The sequence below is a fragment of the Asparagus officinalis genome, chromosome 3 (genome assembly GCF_001876935.1).
Source record: "Asparagus officinalis chromosome 3, Aspof.V1, whole genome shotgun sequence".
Classification (NCBI taxonomy): Eukaryota; Viridiplantae; Streptophyta; class Magnoliopsida; order Asparagales; family Asparagaceae; genus Asparagus; species Asparagus officinalis.
This window is the reverse complement of record NC_033796.1, coordinates 50,006,567-50,022,459: the sequence shown is the minus strand read 5'-3', so window position 1 is coordinate 50,022,459 and position 15,893 is coordinate 50,006,567. Positions and strand designations below refer to the sequence as shown.

The 15,893-nt window shown below is 32.7% G+C and overlaps 1 protein-coding gene across 1 annotated transcript in view; it reads left to right on the top strand.

Moving 5' to 3' along the window:
• LOC109834074 (probable D-2-hydroxyglutarate dehydrogenase, mitochondrial) overlaps positions 1 to 11,916 on the top strand; it is a 23,333-nt gene extending 11,417 nt beyond the window's left edge. Inside the window, exons 7-10 of the mRNA XM_020401972.1 lie at positions 9,007 to 9,102; positions 9,186 to 9,295; positions 10,756 to 10,836; positions 11,812 to 11,916. Coding sequence (XP_020257561.1) covers positions 9,007 to 9,102; positions 9,186 to 9,295; positions 10,756 to 10,836; positions 11,812 to 11,916 — 392 coding nt within the window. The remainder of the gene's footprint in view (positions 1 to 9,006; positions 9,103 to 9,185; positions 9,296 to 10,755; positions 10,837 to 11,811) is intronic.

The following is a 15,893-nucleotide window of genomic DNA, read 5'->3' as shown; positions in this document are numbered from 1 at the left end:
ACGAGAAAAATGGATATGCTTGATACCAAGCACAAACTTGGTGCTTAGTAGTGAGGTGACACATTCTAATACACTCATTCTAACTATCCAACCCATGTGCGCGCACGTGGATGTAGTCTTCCCTTTAAGTGAGTTGATGACAATGCACTTCACTACCAACACCAAGTTTGGTTCTTGGTACGAAGCATACCCATATTCCTACACACACATACATACAATAAATTTATCTGAAGCCAATAGTTATAATTTATTTATGTCTGGTGATGAACTGACTGTATAGTTCTTTTTCTTGACACCTTAGAACTTAGGAATACATAAAAAATGATAGTATAATAAGCTATCTCGTTCATGTTTAGTTCATAAAATCCAAATCATGGACATAGTAAAGCTTATGTAATGGAATTCAAAACGTGGCATAGTAAAGGTTAGCTAATGAAAAAAATGTATGGAAGGTAATAATATGTGATCTCACTTAACTTTTGACATAATAATTTAAAGACAATAATTAGAAGGAATGACATAAAAATGCAACTACCACATATTGGATAATTTCAACTTTGAAACTATGTAATTATGTATATAAATGCAAGCTAGTGGATTTTATTCTAAGGAGAAATTTTCAAAATAGACCCATTTGCAATTTGCTACTGACGTGGCCAAACTGGGTTGATTTTTGTAATTATTTTTGAAGTGGGTCGATTTTGGAGATTAAGATTACAGATGAGTCTATTTTAAAAATTTCTCCTTTATTTTAATACTTGAGTTGGATGAATAATTGTTTGTCCCATTTATAGAAGATCATACCACCTCTAGCTTTGCTCCTATTGACTAGAAGGCTTCTAGATTAAATTTATTGTAGTGATCACATATTGAGTTTTCACTATGTTAGTCAATAATGAGTAGGGTTGTAGACAAAAGTAGGTTAATGTGGCATTTCCACGATCTCATACTTGTACTAGTTTTCATGTTGATACTCACTATTATAAATAGCGGTAAATAGCCCCACAATAGCGAACGCTAATAGCATTAGCGGTTCCTTCCCGCTACGCTATTGCCCAATAGCGATGACATATTACGGAATATGCGTTTTTCGTTCAAAAAAACGGCCAATAGTGTGCCATAACGATAAATAGTGGGCGATTGCATGCGGAATCCACTTTTTGATTGCTATTTAAAAGTGGTTTGAGGTTTATTTTTTTAAAAATTAAACCCGACCCTTGACCATTGCATTCTACCGTCTCCTGTGATTTTCGGTATATTCCCATCACCTCTTATAGCATCTGACACCTACCTCAGTACTTCCTCTCACCTTCTTCACTATGAGCTCCTCTTAGGACAGTCCTCTCACCGCTCAGCTCTTCTTTTCGAAGACGACGACTCTTTGACTCCACCAATCATTTTCGATATTACGTGATGGTTACATGTCTATTTCATGTTTAGGATCTCTTTAAATTATTAAATATACTTTTAGATTTTTTAGTTTTTTCTTTAATCGTTCTCTTTTTAGTATTTATACATATCTAAATTAGACCGCTATTTGACTTTGCGTTTTTTACCGTTATTTTTCTGTAATACCCCAAATAGCCTTAGCGATGCCTCACCGCTATGTCACGCTATCCGCTATCGATAACCTTGTTGATACTTAAAGGGTTTTATCTTTAAATATTGGAAACCAACCCCTTAAAATCTAACATCACAAAACAAACCCTAAAATCCATAATAACTAAAATAACCGCTGAAATATGAAAAATACAAAAAGATCCTAAAGTATGAAAATTGCACAGAAATGAAAGAAAACCCCTTAAAAATCTGAAACAAAAGCAAGCCTCTTGCAAATACAAAAATTACAAAACAAAACCTTAAAATCTAAAAATTGCAAACCAACCCCTTAAAATTCCCAAAATTACAAAAAAGTCAACTTAAACTTAACAATTACAAATCCAATCCCTCAAAAATCTTAATATCGCGAACTTTTCCCTTTAGAATTCATAACTTACAAAAAGAAACACCTAAAATCCAAATTGCAAAAAAAAAAACACCCCTTAAAAATTTGAAAATTGCAAATCAGTAGTTAAAATCCGAAAATAGCAAAAAATCCCTTCAAAATTCAAAAATTATAAACAATCCCTCATATATTAAAGATCATAAACCAATGTCCATTACTATTTTCATATTACAAAAGAACTTTTGTGATGGTTATTATTTTCATATGTTGAAGTGTTTATTCTAATTTTTGAGTTTTTAAGGGCAATTTTGTGATTTTGCAATTTTATGTGGTGTTTTTGCATTTTTAGATTTTAGGGAGTTAGTTTGCAAATTTTAGATTTCAGGGGTAGTTGTACATTTTGGGTTTTTGGAATTTTCGGATTTTAGAGATTTTTTTTTTTGTGATTTCAAAATTTTGGGTTATTTTTGTGATTTCAATTTTTAGGGGTTGTTTTTGCAATTTATTGATTTTAAGAGGTTGGTTTGCATTTAATAGAACTTAACCAATTGGACATTTGAATAGGGATAAAGTTTGGAGTGAAAGTCTAATTAGTCATTGACTAGGGGGTAAAAGAGTGAAATTTGAATTTGAAGAGAGTAGACACCTTTGATCATTTGACTTGGAGGGGGGAAAGCGTTGAGTTCTTTTTGTAGGAGTGTGGAAGCAATTTTTCCTTTAGTTTAAGAAATTTGTTTTGCTTGTATATTCTAATGGTATTTAGAGTCAGAAAAATAGGTGTCTAGTCATACCTATGAGTGGTATCAGGTTCTAAGTTTTTCAGGGATGAAAGGTTGGATCGAGTAAAAGTTGTTAGTTGGAATTATACTGCTCGTAGGGGTGGAGATGAAACAAATAATTAATAAATATTTCGTTAATTCTTCGGGTAACTATTCGGTTGTATTCGATTCGGTAGTTTGTTTAACACTAAACAAATAAATCTTTAATATTCAAATTCATTAACGAATAGAATTTAACCGATGTATACTAGATTTCTTTGCTTATTAAATATTCATTGAAAGTTTGATTGCTTATAAATTCTATAATTACGCACATGATGTTATATTTTCGATCCACTTTCAATTTCTACTTGAGTTCTATATCTAATTTTAGAAGACTTAGGCTCCGTTTGGTTACTAATGTGTTTTACTTGTTTCCATGATGTTTTTACCAAAAATAAAACACCATGTATTTGAAAATCATGGTATTTTTTGAGTTAAATCATCCTCAAACAAAAAATACAACACTTATTTCAAAACACCTTTTAGATGTTTTAAGTTAGGTGTTTTGATTTTGAGTTTGAGAAGATGTTAATATAATATCTATCATCATATATTAAATGTAATTAATATAGAGTTATTATCAACATGCTTATTATATTATACTATACTATACTATATTATAGTTAATTTAATATTTTAGTAATACTTATTAAATATATAAAATATAATAAATAAAATATCATATTTCATAAAAGGGAAAAATGTGTCCAGGCCCCCAAAACAAAAACTTCATGTGACGAGACCCTTTGTATTTTGCCCCATGTGGATAAGCCCCGAATACACACAGTGTTTGTGACGAGACCTTAAAGTAGCAGATTTCAAAAAAAAAAACACAGTGAAAGTTACGAAGTTGCCCTTTTGATGGGACTGAACTCGATTACTGTGCCCTTCCCTGTTTACTCTCAATTTCTCTATCATTAATCTCATCTCTCTCTCACCCCCTCTATCTCTCAACTTCTCCTTCTCTCTCACTTTCACCATGACCACTGAAAATGATCAGGTCCTGGGGAAGCCATGGAAGGTGAAGACGGGGACGATGGTCATGGAGTCAGAGATTGGGGACATGATCAAGCTCGAGAGCTGGGCCCAGACTTCCACCAGACCTGCTATTATACCGAGGACAACAACAGGGGACCCAACGGTGACCCCAGGCCTAGGGCCGAGTGGGTCAAGAAGCACGAGCCCATCAGCAAGGAGGCGTCCCTCTTCCTGATCGAGGACTGGCTGGGGGACATCATCTGGCTGAAGGACACCGGGGCCAAGTTTATCGACGGCTTCGTCAAGAGCTAGTTAGTTTAATCAAATCGCTAGCTAGGTTGTTAATTAAATACTCGATTGGCTTAGACCCGTCATGTATCAAGCACGTTAGGTTTTAATTTGTTACCTTGAATTTTTATTAATTATTTTGTCATGATTTTTTAAAAATATTTTATTTGTAATTGTTTTTAAAAATTATAAATGAACGGTGAGGTGAATTCCTCTCCTCTTTTATTGTTGTTATTGCTATTTTATTATCAGTTCTTTCTTTAATTTGTTGTGGACGTGGCCGAAGCGCTTACTGGGACTAAGATCGTAAGGCAACAATATCAAATAATAATAGAAAAGAATTATGCGTGTTAGTTCTAACTTTCAGCTAGTGTTATTTCTAATATAAGCGTAAGTTCTAGTGATATGTTAGTTCTAGTTGAGCCCTTGTTAGTTCTAGTTGTTCTCGTGTTAGTTCTAACTGATGTCATATTAGTTCTAACTTCTAGCTAGTGTTATTTCTAATATAAACGTTAGTTCTAGTGGTGTGTTAGTTCTAGTTGAGTCCATGTTAGTTCTAGTGGTTCTCGTGTTAGTTCTAGCTGATGTCATGTTAGTTCTAGCTTCCAGCTAGTGTTATTATAATATAAATGTTAATTCTAGTGGTATGTTAGTTCTAGTTGAGCCCCTATTAGTTCTAATTGTTCTCGTGTTAGTTCTAACTGACGTCATGTTAGTTCTTATTTTTAGCTAGTGTTATTTCTAATATAAGCGTTATTTCTAATATAAGTGTTATTTCTAGTGGTATGTTAGTTCTAGTTGAGCCACTGTTAGTTCTAGTTATTATCGTGTTAGTTCTGACTGATGTCATATTAGTTCTAACTTTCAGCTAGTGTTATTTCTAATATAAGCATTAGTTCTAGTGGTATGTTGGTTCTAGTTGAGCCATGTTAGTTCTGGTGGTTCTCATGTTCTAGCTGATGTCATATTAGTTCTAACTTCCAGCTAGTGTTATTTCTAATATAAACTTTAGTTCTAGTGGTGTGTTAGTTCTAGTTGAGCTCCTGTTAGTTCTAGTGGTTATCGTGTTAGTTCTAGCTGATGTCATATTAGTTCTAACTTCCTGCTAGTGTTATTTCTAATATAAGCGTTACTTATAGTGGTATGTTAGTTCTAGTTGAGCCCCTGTTAGTTCTAGTTATTTTCGTGTTAGTTCTAGCTGATATCATGTTAGTTTTAATTTTCAGCTAGTGTTATTTCTAATATAGGCGTTAGTTCTAGTGATATGTTAGTTTTGGTTGAGCTGTTAGTTTTGGTAGTTCTCGTGTTAGTTTTAGCTGATGTCATGTTGGTTCTACTTCTAACTAGTGTTGGTTCTAATATAAACGTTAGTTCTAGTGACTATGTTAGTTCTAGTTGAGCCTATGTTAGTTCTGGTGGTTCTCGTGTTAGTTCTAGCTGATGTTATGTTAGTTCTAACTTCTAGCTAGTGTTATTTCTAATATAAACGTTAGTTCTGATGGTTCTCGTGTTAGTTCTAGCTGATGTTATGTTAGTTCTAACTTCCAGCTAGTGTTATTTCTAATATAAGCGTTAGTTCTAGTGGTTTGTTAGTTCTAGTTGAGCCCATATTAGTTCTAGTGACTCTCGTGTTAGTTCTATCTGATGTTGTGTTAGTTCTAAATTACAGTTAGTGTTATTTCTAATTTAAGCGTTAGTTCTAATGGCTATGTTAGTTCTAGTTGAGCCTATGTTAGTTCCGGTGGTTCTCGTGTTAGTTCTAGCTGATGTCATGTTAGTTCTAACTTCCAGCTAGTGTTATTTCTAATATAAGCGTTAGTTCTAGTGGTATGTTAGTTCTAGTTGAGCCCCTGTTAATTCTGGTGTCTCTCGTGTTAGTTCTATATAATATCGTGTTAGTTCTAAATTGCAACTAGTGTTGTTTCTAATTTAAGTGTTAGTTCTAGTGAGTTAAGTTAGAACTAACATGAAGTGAGTTAGAAGCAACATAAAATGAGTTAGAACTAACAAAGAGCCTAAGAGCCCTAAGGCCCAAGGCCCCATCAAAGATCTTTAAATATATATTATAGTTGTAGGGGTTTGAACTCCTGACCTCCTCTCTAAATTACCAAGCTTTACCACTAGACCAAGTAGCTAAAGTATTAATGTTAGTTCCACTTAAAGTTAGCTCTTATTTTTTATTAAATCTAACATGAAATAAGTTAGAAATAACATGATATAAGTTAGAACTAACATTAAATAACTTAGGACTAACATGAGTTATTGCTCATGATAGAGTTTAAAAAAGGACGAAAAATTTCCCTCCATTTTTTCAGTCAGATCACATTAATGGGACGTGACTTTCCATGTTTTTGGGAACCAGAGACGTCTGGAGAAGATAAGTGGAGGGACAATATCGAGTTTTTTTTTCAAAATACAATTTTTTTTTGTACTGCTAACGTGGAGGGGTCTTGAAACATTAAATGCTACTTTTGGGGGCTGAATCACATGGGCCAAAATACAAGGGGCTAGATCACATGGAATTTCTACTTTTGGGGCCCCGACACAATTTTCCCTTAATAATATAATAACATATTAAATACCAATATTTAATATGTTAATAATGTATTATATAATAAATAAATAATAATAAAATATAAATAAACTAATAAGAAATAATAAAAAAGTTATTGATAATAAATTATATAATAATGTTATAATAATATACTGTACAATAGTATAATCTCCATAATATTATTACCTTTTTAATAAATAAATTATAATAAATTAACAATTATAAAATATTAATATATTATGTAATAAATAATATAATTTGTTATAAAGTAAAATAAATTTTAATAATAATATTGCTAACAAATGTTAATGTAAAATTCATAATATTATTAAAGTACTATTAATAAACTCTAACATATTAAAAACTATAATATATTATATAATATTAAAATATTTTTAATAAATTAATTTATTAATAACATACTACTAATAACATAATATTAACATTATTAATAATATTATATTATATGAATAATAGTATAATATTATATTAATAATAAAATAACATAATATTATATTATATTATATTAAATATATAATTATTTAAAAATAATATGTAATAATTATAATATAATATTAATTATATATAATATAATTAATTATAATATTATTATATTATAATTATAATAATTATAATATAATAATAATTACATATAATATAACTCATTAAATTACAATATAATATTATAATACATTATACAATATTATATTGTATTACATTTAATACTTATAATATTATAATAATGTAGACTAAATATTATAACATTTTATTTATAATATATTTTATTATAATTAATATATAATATATTAATAATATGTTTAATACTAATGTTATAATGGGTCAAACTAGTGTTGACCAAAAATACTTAACGTGGTGTTTTGAAAACATTTTAAGGTAAAAATACAACACAATGATGTTTTTTTTACAAGAACACAAGGAAAACACCATGGTATCTAAACGAAGCCTTAGATAGTCTTAAATCAATTTTCTAATAAAATATTTGAATAAAAACAATCCAACATAATTATTAAGGAAATTTCATTTATCAATTTAAATACTATTTAAAAATTAAATTCTTTAACGAAATGAATATTCTTTGATATTCGATAAATATTCCTGAGTATTCATGAATATTTATCAAATATTGATTAGTCAAGTTCGAATGCGAAAAAAATGCTTTTATGGATTTTTGAATTTGGGTTCGAATTCAATAATTTTAAATAAATACAAAAACGAAAGCCTTAGTATTCGATTCGATTCGATCGTGACTGATGAATGGGTATTAGAGAATGTCGATCATAGATATCAAGACTAATGTTATATGAGATATGCACCGGACGATCTGGATATATATTGTTTAAGTTGCATATGCAATCTGGATCATTTTGGAGGGAAACTAAAAAAAAAAACCGTGAAAAGTATATAGTAAATTCAGAAATGACTTAATTATTACAAATACATCCAATTGAAATGAGAAATGATGATAGAAGACCACTTAAAAGTATATCAAATAATGTCTTAAAAGTATATCAAATAATGCTTTGTCAACCTTTAATGAAATAAAAGTATTTTGTTGGCTAGTTTTCAAATATTCTGTAACAGCAATATTCAGATGATTGAGTTACTAAGCAAACTAAAGTAAATATAGCTTGAGTTGTCATATAAAGCATGCCTTGACTCTATCATGATAAACACTGCACATTCTATATGTGTATGCATATACTGGCGCATACTGATTATGTGATGACATAAATCTTTTTTATGCCATCGCAATTTTTTTCCCCGCACTTGAGCCTAATGTGGGTAGTACCTGCAGTTTTCTTTTGCCTACACATAGGCAGTCACATAAAATTTCTTCAGTGTGAAGTTATTTGGACAGAAGGCTGTTATTTTCTTCGACTTGATAGTCTTTGAATCTCTTCCTTCCATTACTTGGCTTCCTTGACTCTGTCTCTCAGCATCCTAATAGGAGGCAAAAAGTACATGGAACTTGTTGGGGGCTAAATACCTTCTTTACGGTTTGTTTCTTTCCATAATTCTATCTGTTTGCCTAACTTTAGCCTCAGATATTTTATCTGAATAATTATTATTATTATGCCCTAAGAACTTATATTTTTACATGCAGAAAGAAAGCTAAATATTGTATACAAGTGCAATATCATGTTTCTAATACTCCAAGCAGCACACTGAACTGTTAATTATTATGACACCTTATGCCCTGCCCATGGTATCATTTGTCTTCTTATTCAAAGTAGCATTTACTACTTGACATAAATTATTAGTTCTACCGTGTATTAAGACACAGCTACAGATTTGAGCCCATATCTTGTTGCTTACTAATTGATGATTAAGTTATATTTTCAGTCTAAAATATTATTATGACAATCATGTTTTCTGTTTTATTGAAATTTGTTTTTCAGGCCTCGAAGTTGTCCTAGCTGATGGAACCATTCTTGACATGCTTACAACTTTACGCAAAGACAATACAGGATACGACTTGAAGCACTTATTCATTGGTAGAATCTTTAGAGAAGAGGCACCTTTTCATGTCTACGATACTATATGAGGATAAATTAAATGCATTACATAATTGGTGTAGGAAGTGAAGGTACATTGGGGATTGTCACGAAGGTCTCAATACTCACCCCTCCTAAGCTAGTATCAACTAACGTTGCGTTTCTTGCTTGTGAAGACTTTACAAGTTGTCAGGTATTATAACTTTTCAAGATTTAAAAGGTCCTATGGAATAAAACTCTTAATTGGATAAATTTTTTCTCCAGGAAAACTAGCTTTGGTGTTTATCAGGTTTAACACCAATATTTTCGGTTTCATTGGTATCAATATATCACGAATAGGAATACCCCTAAAGAAAGTTTCCTCGCTATGCCATGTTGACCTGTGTGCGAAACTTTTAGTTAAGAAAACATACTGAAGACGCAGGAAGGCAGTCCTGTTTGAACTTCTTCAGGTCTCCTCCTCAAGCTGAGATAACAGTCACATGAATTGGATGGATCAAGAAAGAGGAGAAGTTATGGTTTAGATCATTAGTTAAGACGGTATGAATTTGTTATAATGCGAGCATTTACTTGTATGACAAGCTGGCAGGACCAAACACAGATTCACAAAGATGATACAAATGTTCTTCCCTACCCTTTTCTTGACTAATATATGAGCATACTGCTGCTATTTTATTTTCTGTGTCTGGGTCACTTCATCTTAGTGACTTCCAGATATTGGAAGAATATATTGCCACCAATAGATAGTGGTGACTATACGTCTCTGATTTGGATGCTACTTGAGGGGGATGCAAGCACCCAAACATTGCTAGCAAACTGAGGGCTGAGTTCAATGTTTTATTTTGACATACGAGGTTGAATGTTTAAAACCCAAATGGAGTCCTTAAACAGCAGAGGGGCATAGATGCTAAAGAAGGTATGTAACTAATAGTTTGATTGTGCATTCTCTTTTGTGGTAGGGTGTATGTTTGAGTCAGAGATAGATGAGCAACAATGCTCTAGTTCCTGTTCTGCCAAGATGAGTTACTGAATCTTAAAGAAAATAAGGTATCTGAACACTCTGTCAGTTACTGGACTTATGATCAGCATAGTAAACCTTGTTCTATAAGGCAAAAAGATAGAAGGTAATGGTTATATTAATCAAGCAATAAAGGAGTTCTCTGCATGCAAAGTAAAAATGCCACTGTCAACAGATTATCATATAAGTAACATCAGGGAGATGATAATGTGTGCGTGCATGCGTGTGGTTGTGCGTGTGTGTGTCTGCATCTGCGTGTTCATGTGCATGTGCTTGAGATGATGATATGTGTGCCATTGTAGTATTTTGGGGATTATGCCTGGAGTTTGATATTCTACATACATCCTGTAGTAAATGTGCAGACCATCAAGTTCTTAGCTTATTGTCTAATAATTGTTGATTATACGATCTTTAATCAAGTTGCAGGATAAATGGTCTGCATATTGGTTCCAAAAGAGTCATGGTTAGATCGTTTATACACCTAAATGCAGGCCTTATGCACTTCATTAACATACTCACATGTCAATGCTTTCACATTTATTTTTTTATCCTTAAGCTCTGTTGTGATAAAGCTAAAATCTTTGGTTATTGCATTTATATTTTAAAACATGGATATCGTTTTATATTATTTCCAGAAATTACTTTTGGAAGCCAAGAGAGGCCTAGGCGATGTCATTTCTGCATTCGAATTTATGGATAGCCATTCAATGGACATGGTAAGCTCATTTGTACTACAAATATTTCTTGCATTTGTTCCCTCCTGTTGTCATTAAAGTTCTCATCAGTGAGGTTTTGCTTTTATTATGCTAAACAAATAATTTTTACCCCTCCATATATACATTGTCAGTCCTTCCATGTTTGGTATTTGCTTGTCAAATTGGTCAATTTCATGTGGTTTAGATCCATATCATAATTGGTTGATATTGATTTATATATTTGAATTTAGTAAATCATTTAATCCTTCAGTATTTGTGGCTTATGAAATTGATTGCCAGTACTTTCTATATGCTGCTCCAAAGTGAATGCATACACACATTAAAGACTGAGTCTGTTTGGCCTGAAGATTGCAATGTCGTATTTTCAAATATAGTTTTAGGCTTTAAAACTATAGTCTGAAAATTTCTTGAAGAAAAATGAGGAGTGTGTCATATGTAGACTTTTCTTCTGTTGTGGATTTAAGTGCCGGATGATGTCACAACTACAATTTTAACAAATTAGATGAGGAAGGAGCCTAAGGCCAAAGTAAATGCAAAACAATTACTTGTATATTGATGTGGTAGAGGAACGAAAATGGCACTTGAGAAGGTTTCTTAGATGAGCTGATTTAGATTGAAACCAACAAACAACATCATTTCCTAGATATAAAAGGGAGATACTATATGATTAGGCCTTTTCCCCCTTTCTCTGTACTACCTCTCAGTACTTTGCTTTAATGCAGATTATTTATTGCTCTTTTATTAATGTTCTGATTAAATTTGTGCAGAAATAATTCAAAAAAAATGAGCAATAAGTTGGACTTCAATTATTTTCTTTGTTAACGATGAGCAATAAGTTGGACTTCAATTATTTTCTTTGTTGTTTACTTTCAATAATTTATGTATTCTCCTGCTAAAGTTAGAAGTGCTTATTCAATACATTTCTATTATAATATTTTATTTATTGTATGCTTATTTCATTATCTGATATTGAAGGTTTTAGGTCATGTAGAAGGTGTCCGTAACCCTTTACCTCCATCGCTGCACAATTTTTATGTTCTTATTGAGACAACCGGCAGTGATGAATCATATGACAAGTAAGTTGGACCCAATAATTTCTATTAGTTTTGCTTCTTGTTTGCATCATATTGTATGCATTTTAAATATAAGTTCCATCTCCTCCAGCTTTGTTTTTCTATGCTTTGTTGTTCAATTTGTAAAGTCTGGTTCAAATTTGTAAAATGTGCTTTTATGATGTTATTCACTACTTTGTAATGTGTAGATGTATAACTCCAGTCTCATTTATTCAAATTTGAGCTAAAAGAAAGTACATTTAGTCACTGTTTTGTTTTATTAAAGTTTTACAGTCAATGATGTCATGCCTTTTATGAAATCAATTATGAAAAGCTTTGTTCGAACATGTTATAGAGAAAGTGTCCCTTTATTGGTTCATATTCTTCAGTCATCGATAAACAATTTGTTGGACAATACTCGACACAGTTACCAAAAAAAGGACTAACCTTTCATTAATACATTTTTCTTTTGACTTTCGCTTTTTAACTTTCTGAATGACTTATTTAGGACAAAATTGAAACATGAAATTATTGAGTAGTCTACTTCCCTTCAAATGATGAATCCACTTAAAAGGAATAGTTTTGGAGTCGTAAGGGATTTACTTGTCTATGTATTGTTTTGTTCCATTCAATCTTTTAGGTCCCTACTCACCTCGATGGGTATGTCATGATGCCCCTTGAAGCATATATGCGATAGATAGACTTCAGTAACCATGCCCTATTTGCTTGCTTGAATAGAATCTCGTCTATAAATGAAGTGTAATGGCTAATTCCACGAAAAAGTCTTTTTTTTCCAACAAGGTATAACTAGCAATTCCTATTAATCTGTTATGGAATTGACCATGGATCAATTCCCCTTTCATTTGGAAGTGTCGAATACACCCAAAATTCTGAGCTTCATGTTACTCCCTCAAAGACACACGTCAATTAGTTAATATTGATACTTCAAAGGGGTTACCTGGAATGATAGAACAAAAATTGATTCATGAAGGTTTAATTACTGAATCATTTCCCGATGGTATGTTCTGCTCAAGTCTCTAATAAATTCAAGGACATATTCGAAGAAATTCTGACCATCGGTTGGCTTGGTTTGTGGATTCCGAGCAGCTATGATGATTAATGACTGAACCTAATAAGATAGTAATTACGACCCAAGAAGTGATAAGTGCTTGGGCATGAATTTGTAAACATGACTGAACCTAATAAGATAGTAATTACGACCCAAGAAGTGATAAGTGCTTGGGCATGAATTTGTAAACCTCCTATTTGCCAATATAAATGTTGGCCTACTTCTATACCTGATATATTGTATAACCCTTTAGTGTTTAATGGAACATGGCATTAACATTCATATTGTCCTCTGACTGGTGTCCATTTATTGGTTATCTTCTAGCATTCTCATTGTTGGTTGGGCTGATTGTTGTATGAGTATCCGATCAAATTCCAAATTCACTTCAAATTTTTCAAAAATAAATATCTGATTCCTACTATTTTCTGTTATTCAGAATTACCATATGTTCCTTGTAGGTTGGATAGAAGAATAATTTGCAATTTATATTAAGATTATATAGCTTGCTTCCAAGAAGTACTGATAATTATTTGATCACAAAATCACTTATGATGATTTTAGGCATTTTATGAAGAGTTATTTTTTAGGAAGAGATTGCGAAAGTGCAAGCGATGGTACTAGCTCAATTTTGTTTTGTTGACCATACGTTACTATTTTAGATGAAAATACAAATATATGCATAGAGTTGTGTCTGAAGAATTTTTGCAGTATTGGAAAGTTTCTTAGAACCTCGAATCTTGAGGTATTTGCAAGCCTGGGTTTCTTCCAATGCAGTTGCCACTTTCCAATAACACTTTAGTTTTAAGGAAATGAAGAAATGCATAATAATGTTATCAAAGGAAATGATGACTTCTTCAAGTGCTTGTCTAGCATTTTCATGAGTCCATTACTGGAACAGACAAAAATAGGAACGCGGAGAGTGAAGGCTACTACCTCAACGTCAGAATGGTTCAAAACCGTCAAATATATAATAGATGCTAACATTTATACTAATAAAACTCCATGCCTTGCATGAGACTTCTCTAGAAGAAACAATGTAAAAAGCTAATGCTCCTCAAAAAATGAAAAGGAATCAGACACATGTTACTTGGCTTGTTATCCTACTACTCCATAGGTCACATGTCAGGTAAGTTTCCTCTAGAGTTTTTAACCAAATAAATGCTTTTATCCTAGTCACGATTACTTGTATTTAACTCTGTTGTGACGTCCCTGGGTTCACACAAGGCTGCAGTCCAAGGTGAAACCAAGAATGTCAAACCTGTCATGCATCACACCGTGCAATAACATGTTTCACCATCACAATTAACATCTATCTAGTAGAGTCAACAACTGGTGTAGGTACAAAACATGTAAAAGATAATACAAGGAATACTGATGAAATGATAATAGTCACATAAATATCTCATCATCCAACGATCCAACGTACAGAAATACATAGTCAAGATCTGAGTAGATAAACTGGAATACTCAACAAGTCTCAAATACCAATATCTGGCAAAAAAAGAAATAAGGCACACAGCCTTTACAACTTCTAGAATAAGACTCTCAAATGTCTAAACAAAAATCTACTGTGGAACTCCAGAAGAAAATATATAACTAAATAGACGGCGGAGGTTAAAATGCATCCCCATCAACCTGCGACTCTCCGGCTCCTGGCTCGTTACCTGAAAGGGGGAGGGACAACAAGCGTCAAAGCGCTAGCGAGTAACATCACAACCAACCCCAAGGGAACATGGCTCGTTGTATAAGAAAATACAGTTAATATATAAGAGATCTAAAATCATTGATCTTACTAAAGAGGGTTTTAGTATTTAGAAATTTACAACACGAGCATAGGTACGTCGAGCGAAATAATCCAAACAAGGAAACCCTCATGTATATACCTTGTATCTCAAATTGTAAATCTCTAAATACCAAACCCGAGATTCTAGTACAGTAACAATAATAAAAGAAATACGACAACACACCAGAGCATAAATACAGTGCTGTGACATGGCCAACATGAGTATCATGTTATTACTTACATGAATATCATATCAAAATCTACATAAGTGTCATGTCAAACTCACATGAGTGACATGTCAGAAAACGATTAAGTGTCCAAAACATAGACTATATAAATTAAACGTCCAACCCATAGACTGCGTGAAGTAAACGTCCAACTCATGAACTGAATATAACCGTTGTCCAACGCATGGACCAGATGTGACCGTTGTCCAACGCATGGACCGGATGGTAATGTATATCCAGCACGAGGATCAAATAGCAATGCATGTCCAACACGAGGACTAAGTGGGAAGGGTGTCCAACACGAGGACTAAAAGGTAATGCTTGCCCAACACGAGGACTGAGAAATGGTAAAAATATCGCTGAGATACATAGTGAAATCTACCTATATCAATTCACAATCAAATCAGTGTGTATATCCACATTTGGTACCCTCAGGTCATCTATCATGCATGGATACATAATAAGACTAAAAACCAGAGTCAGATGATCCAGGCAAAATCTCAAATATGAGAAAAATACACAGAACAGGAAAATTGCAACACTGATACGAGCCTGGCGGTCGACCGTAGGCATTTCGGTCGACCGGCAGAACGTCGCGGTCGACCGCAGACAAATTCTGCCCCTACAGCGAGCTCAGCGGTCGACCGCACCGGTCGACCGCCAAGCGGACAGAAACCCAAATTTGGGTTTCTGTCAGCTCGAAACCTGAAATAAAATTTTACATCTCTCTACGATAACAGGAGTTCTAATGTTCAAAAATCATACAGAAGATAAACAACTAAACCCAAGACTGAAATCTACATTTCCAATATTCTAAATACATGAGAAAACAATTCAAAAATGTTTTAATAACAGTAAAAATGATTTAACTCTTGTTTAGGCAAATTTCAGATCTAGATCTTTATAAAACAGAACATTGGTGAACT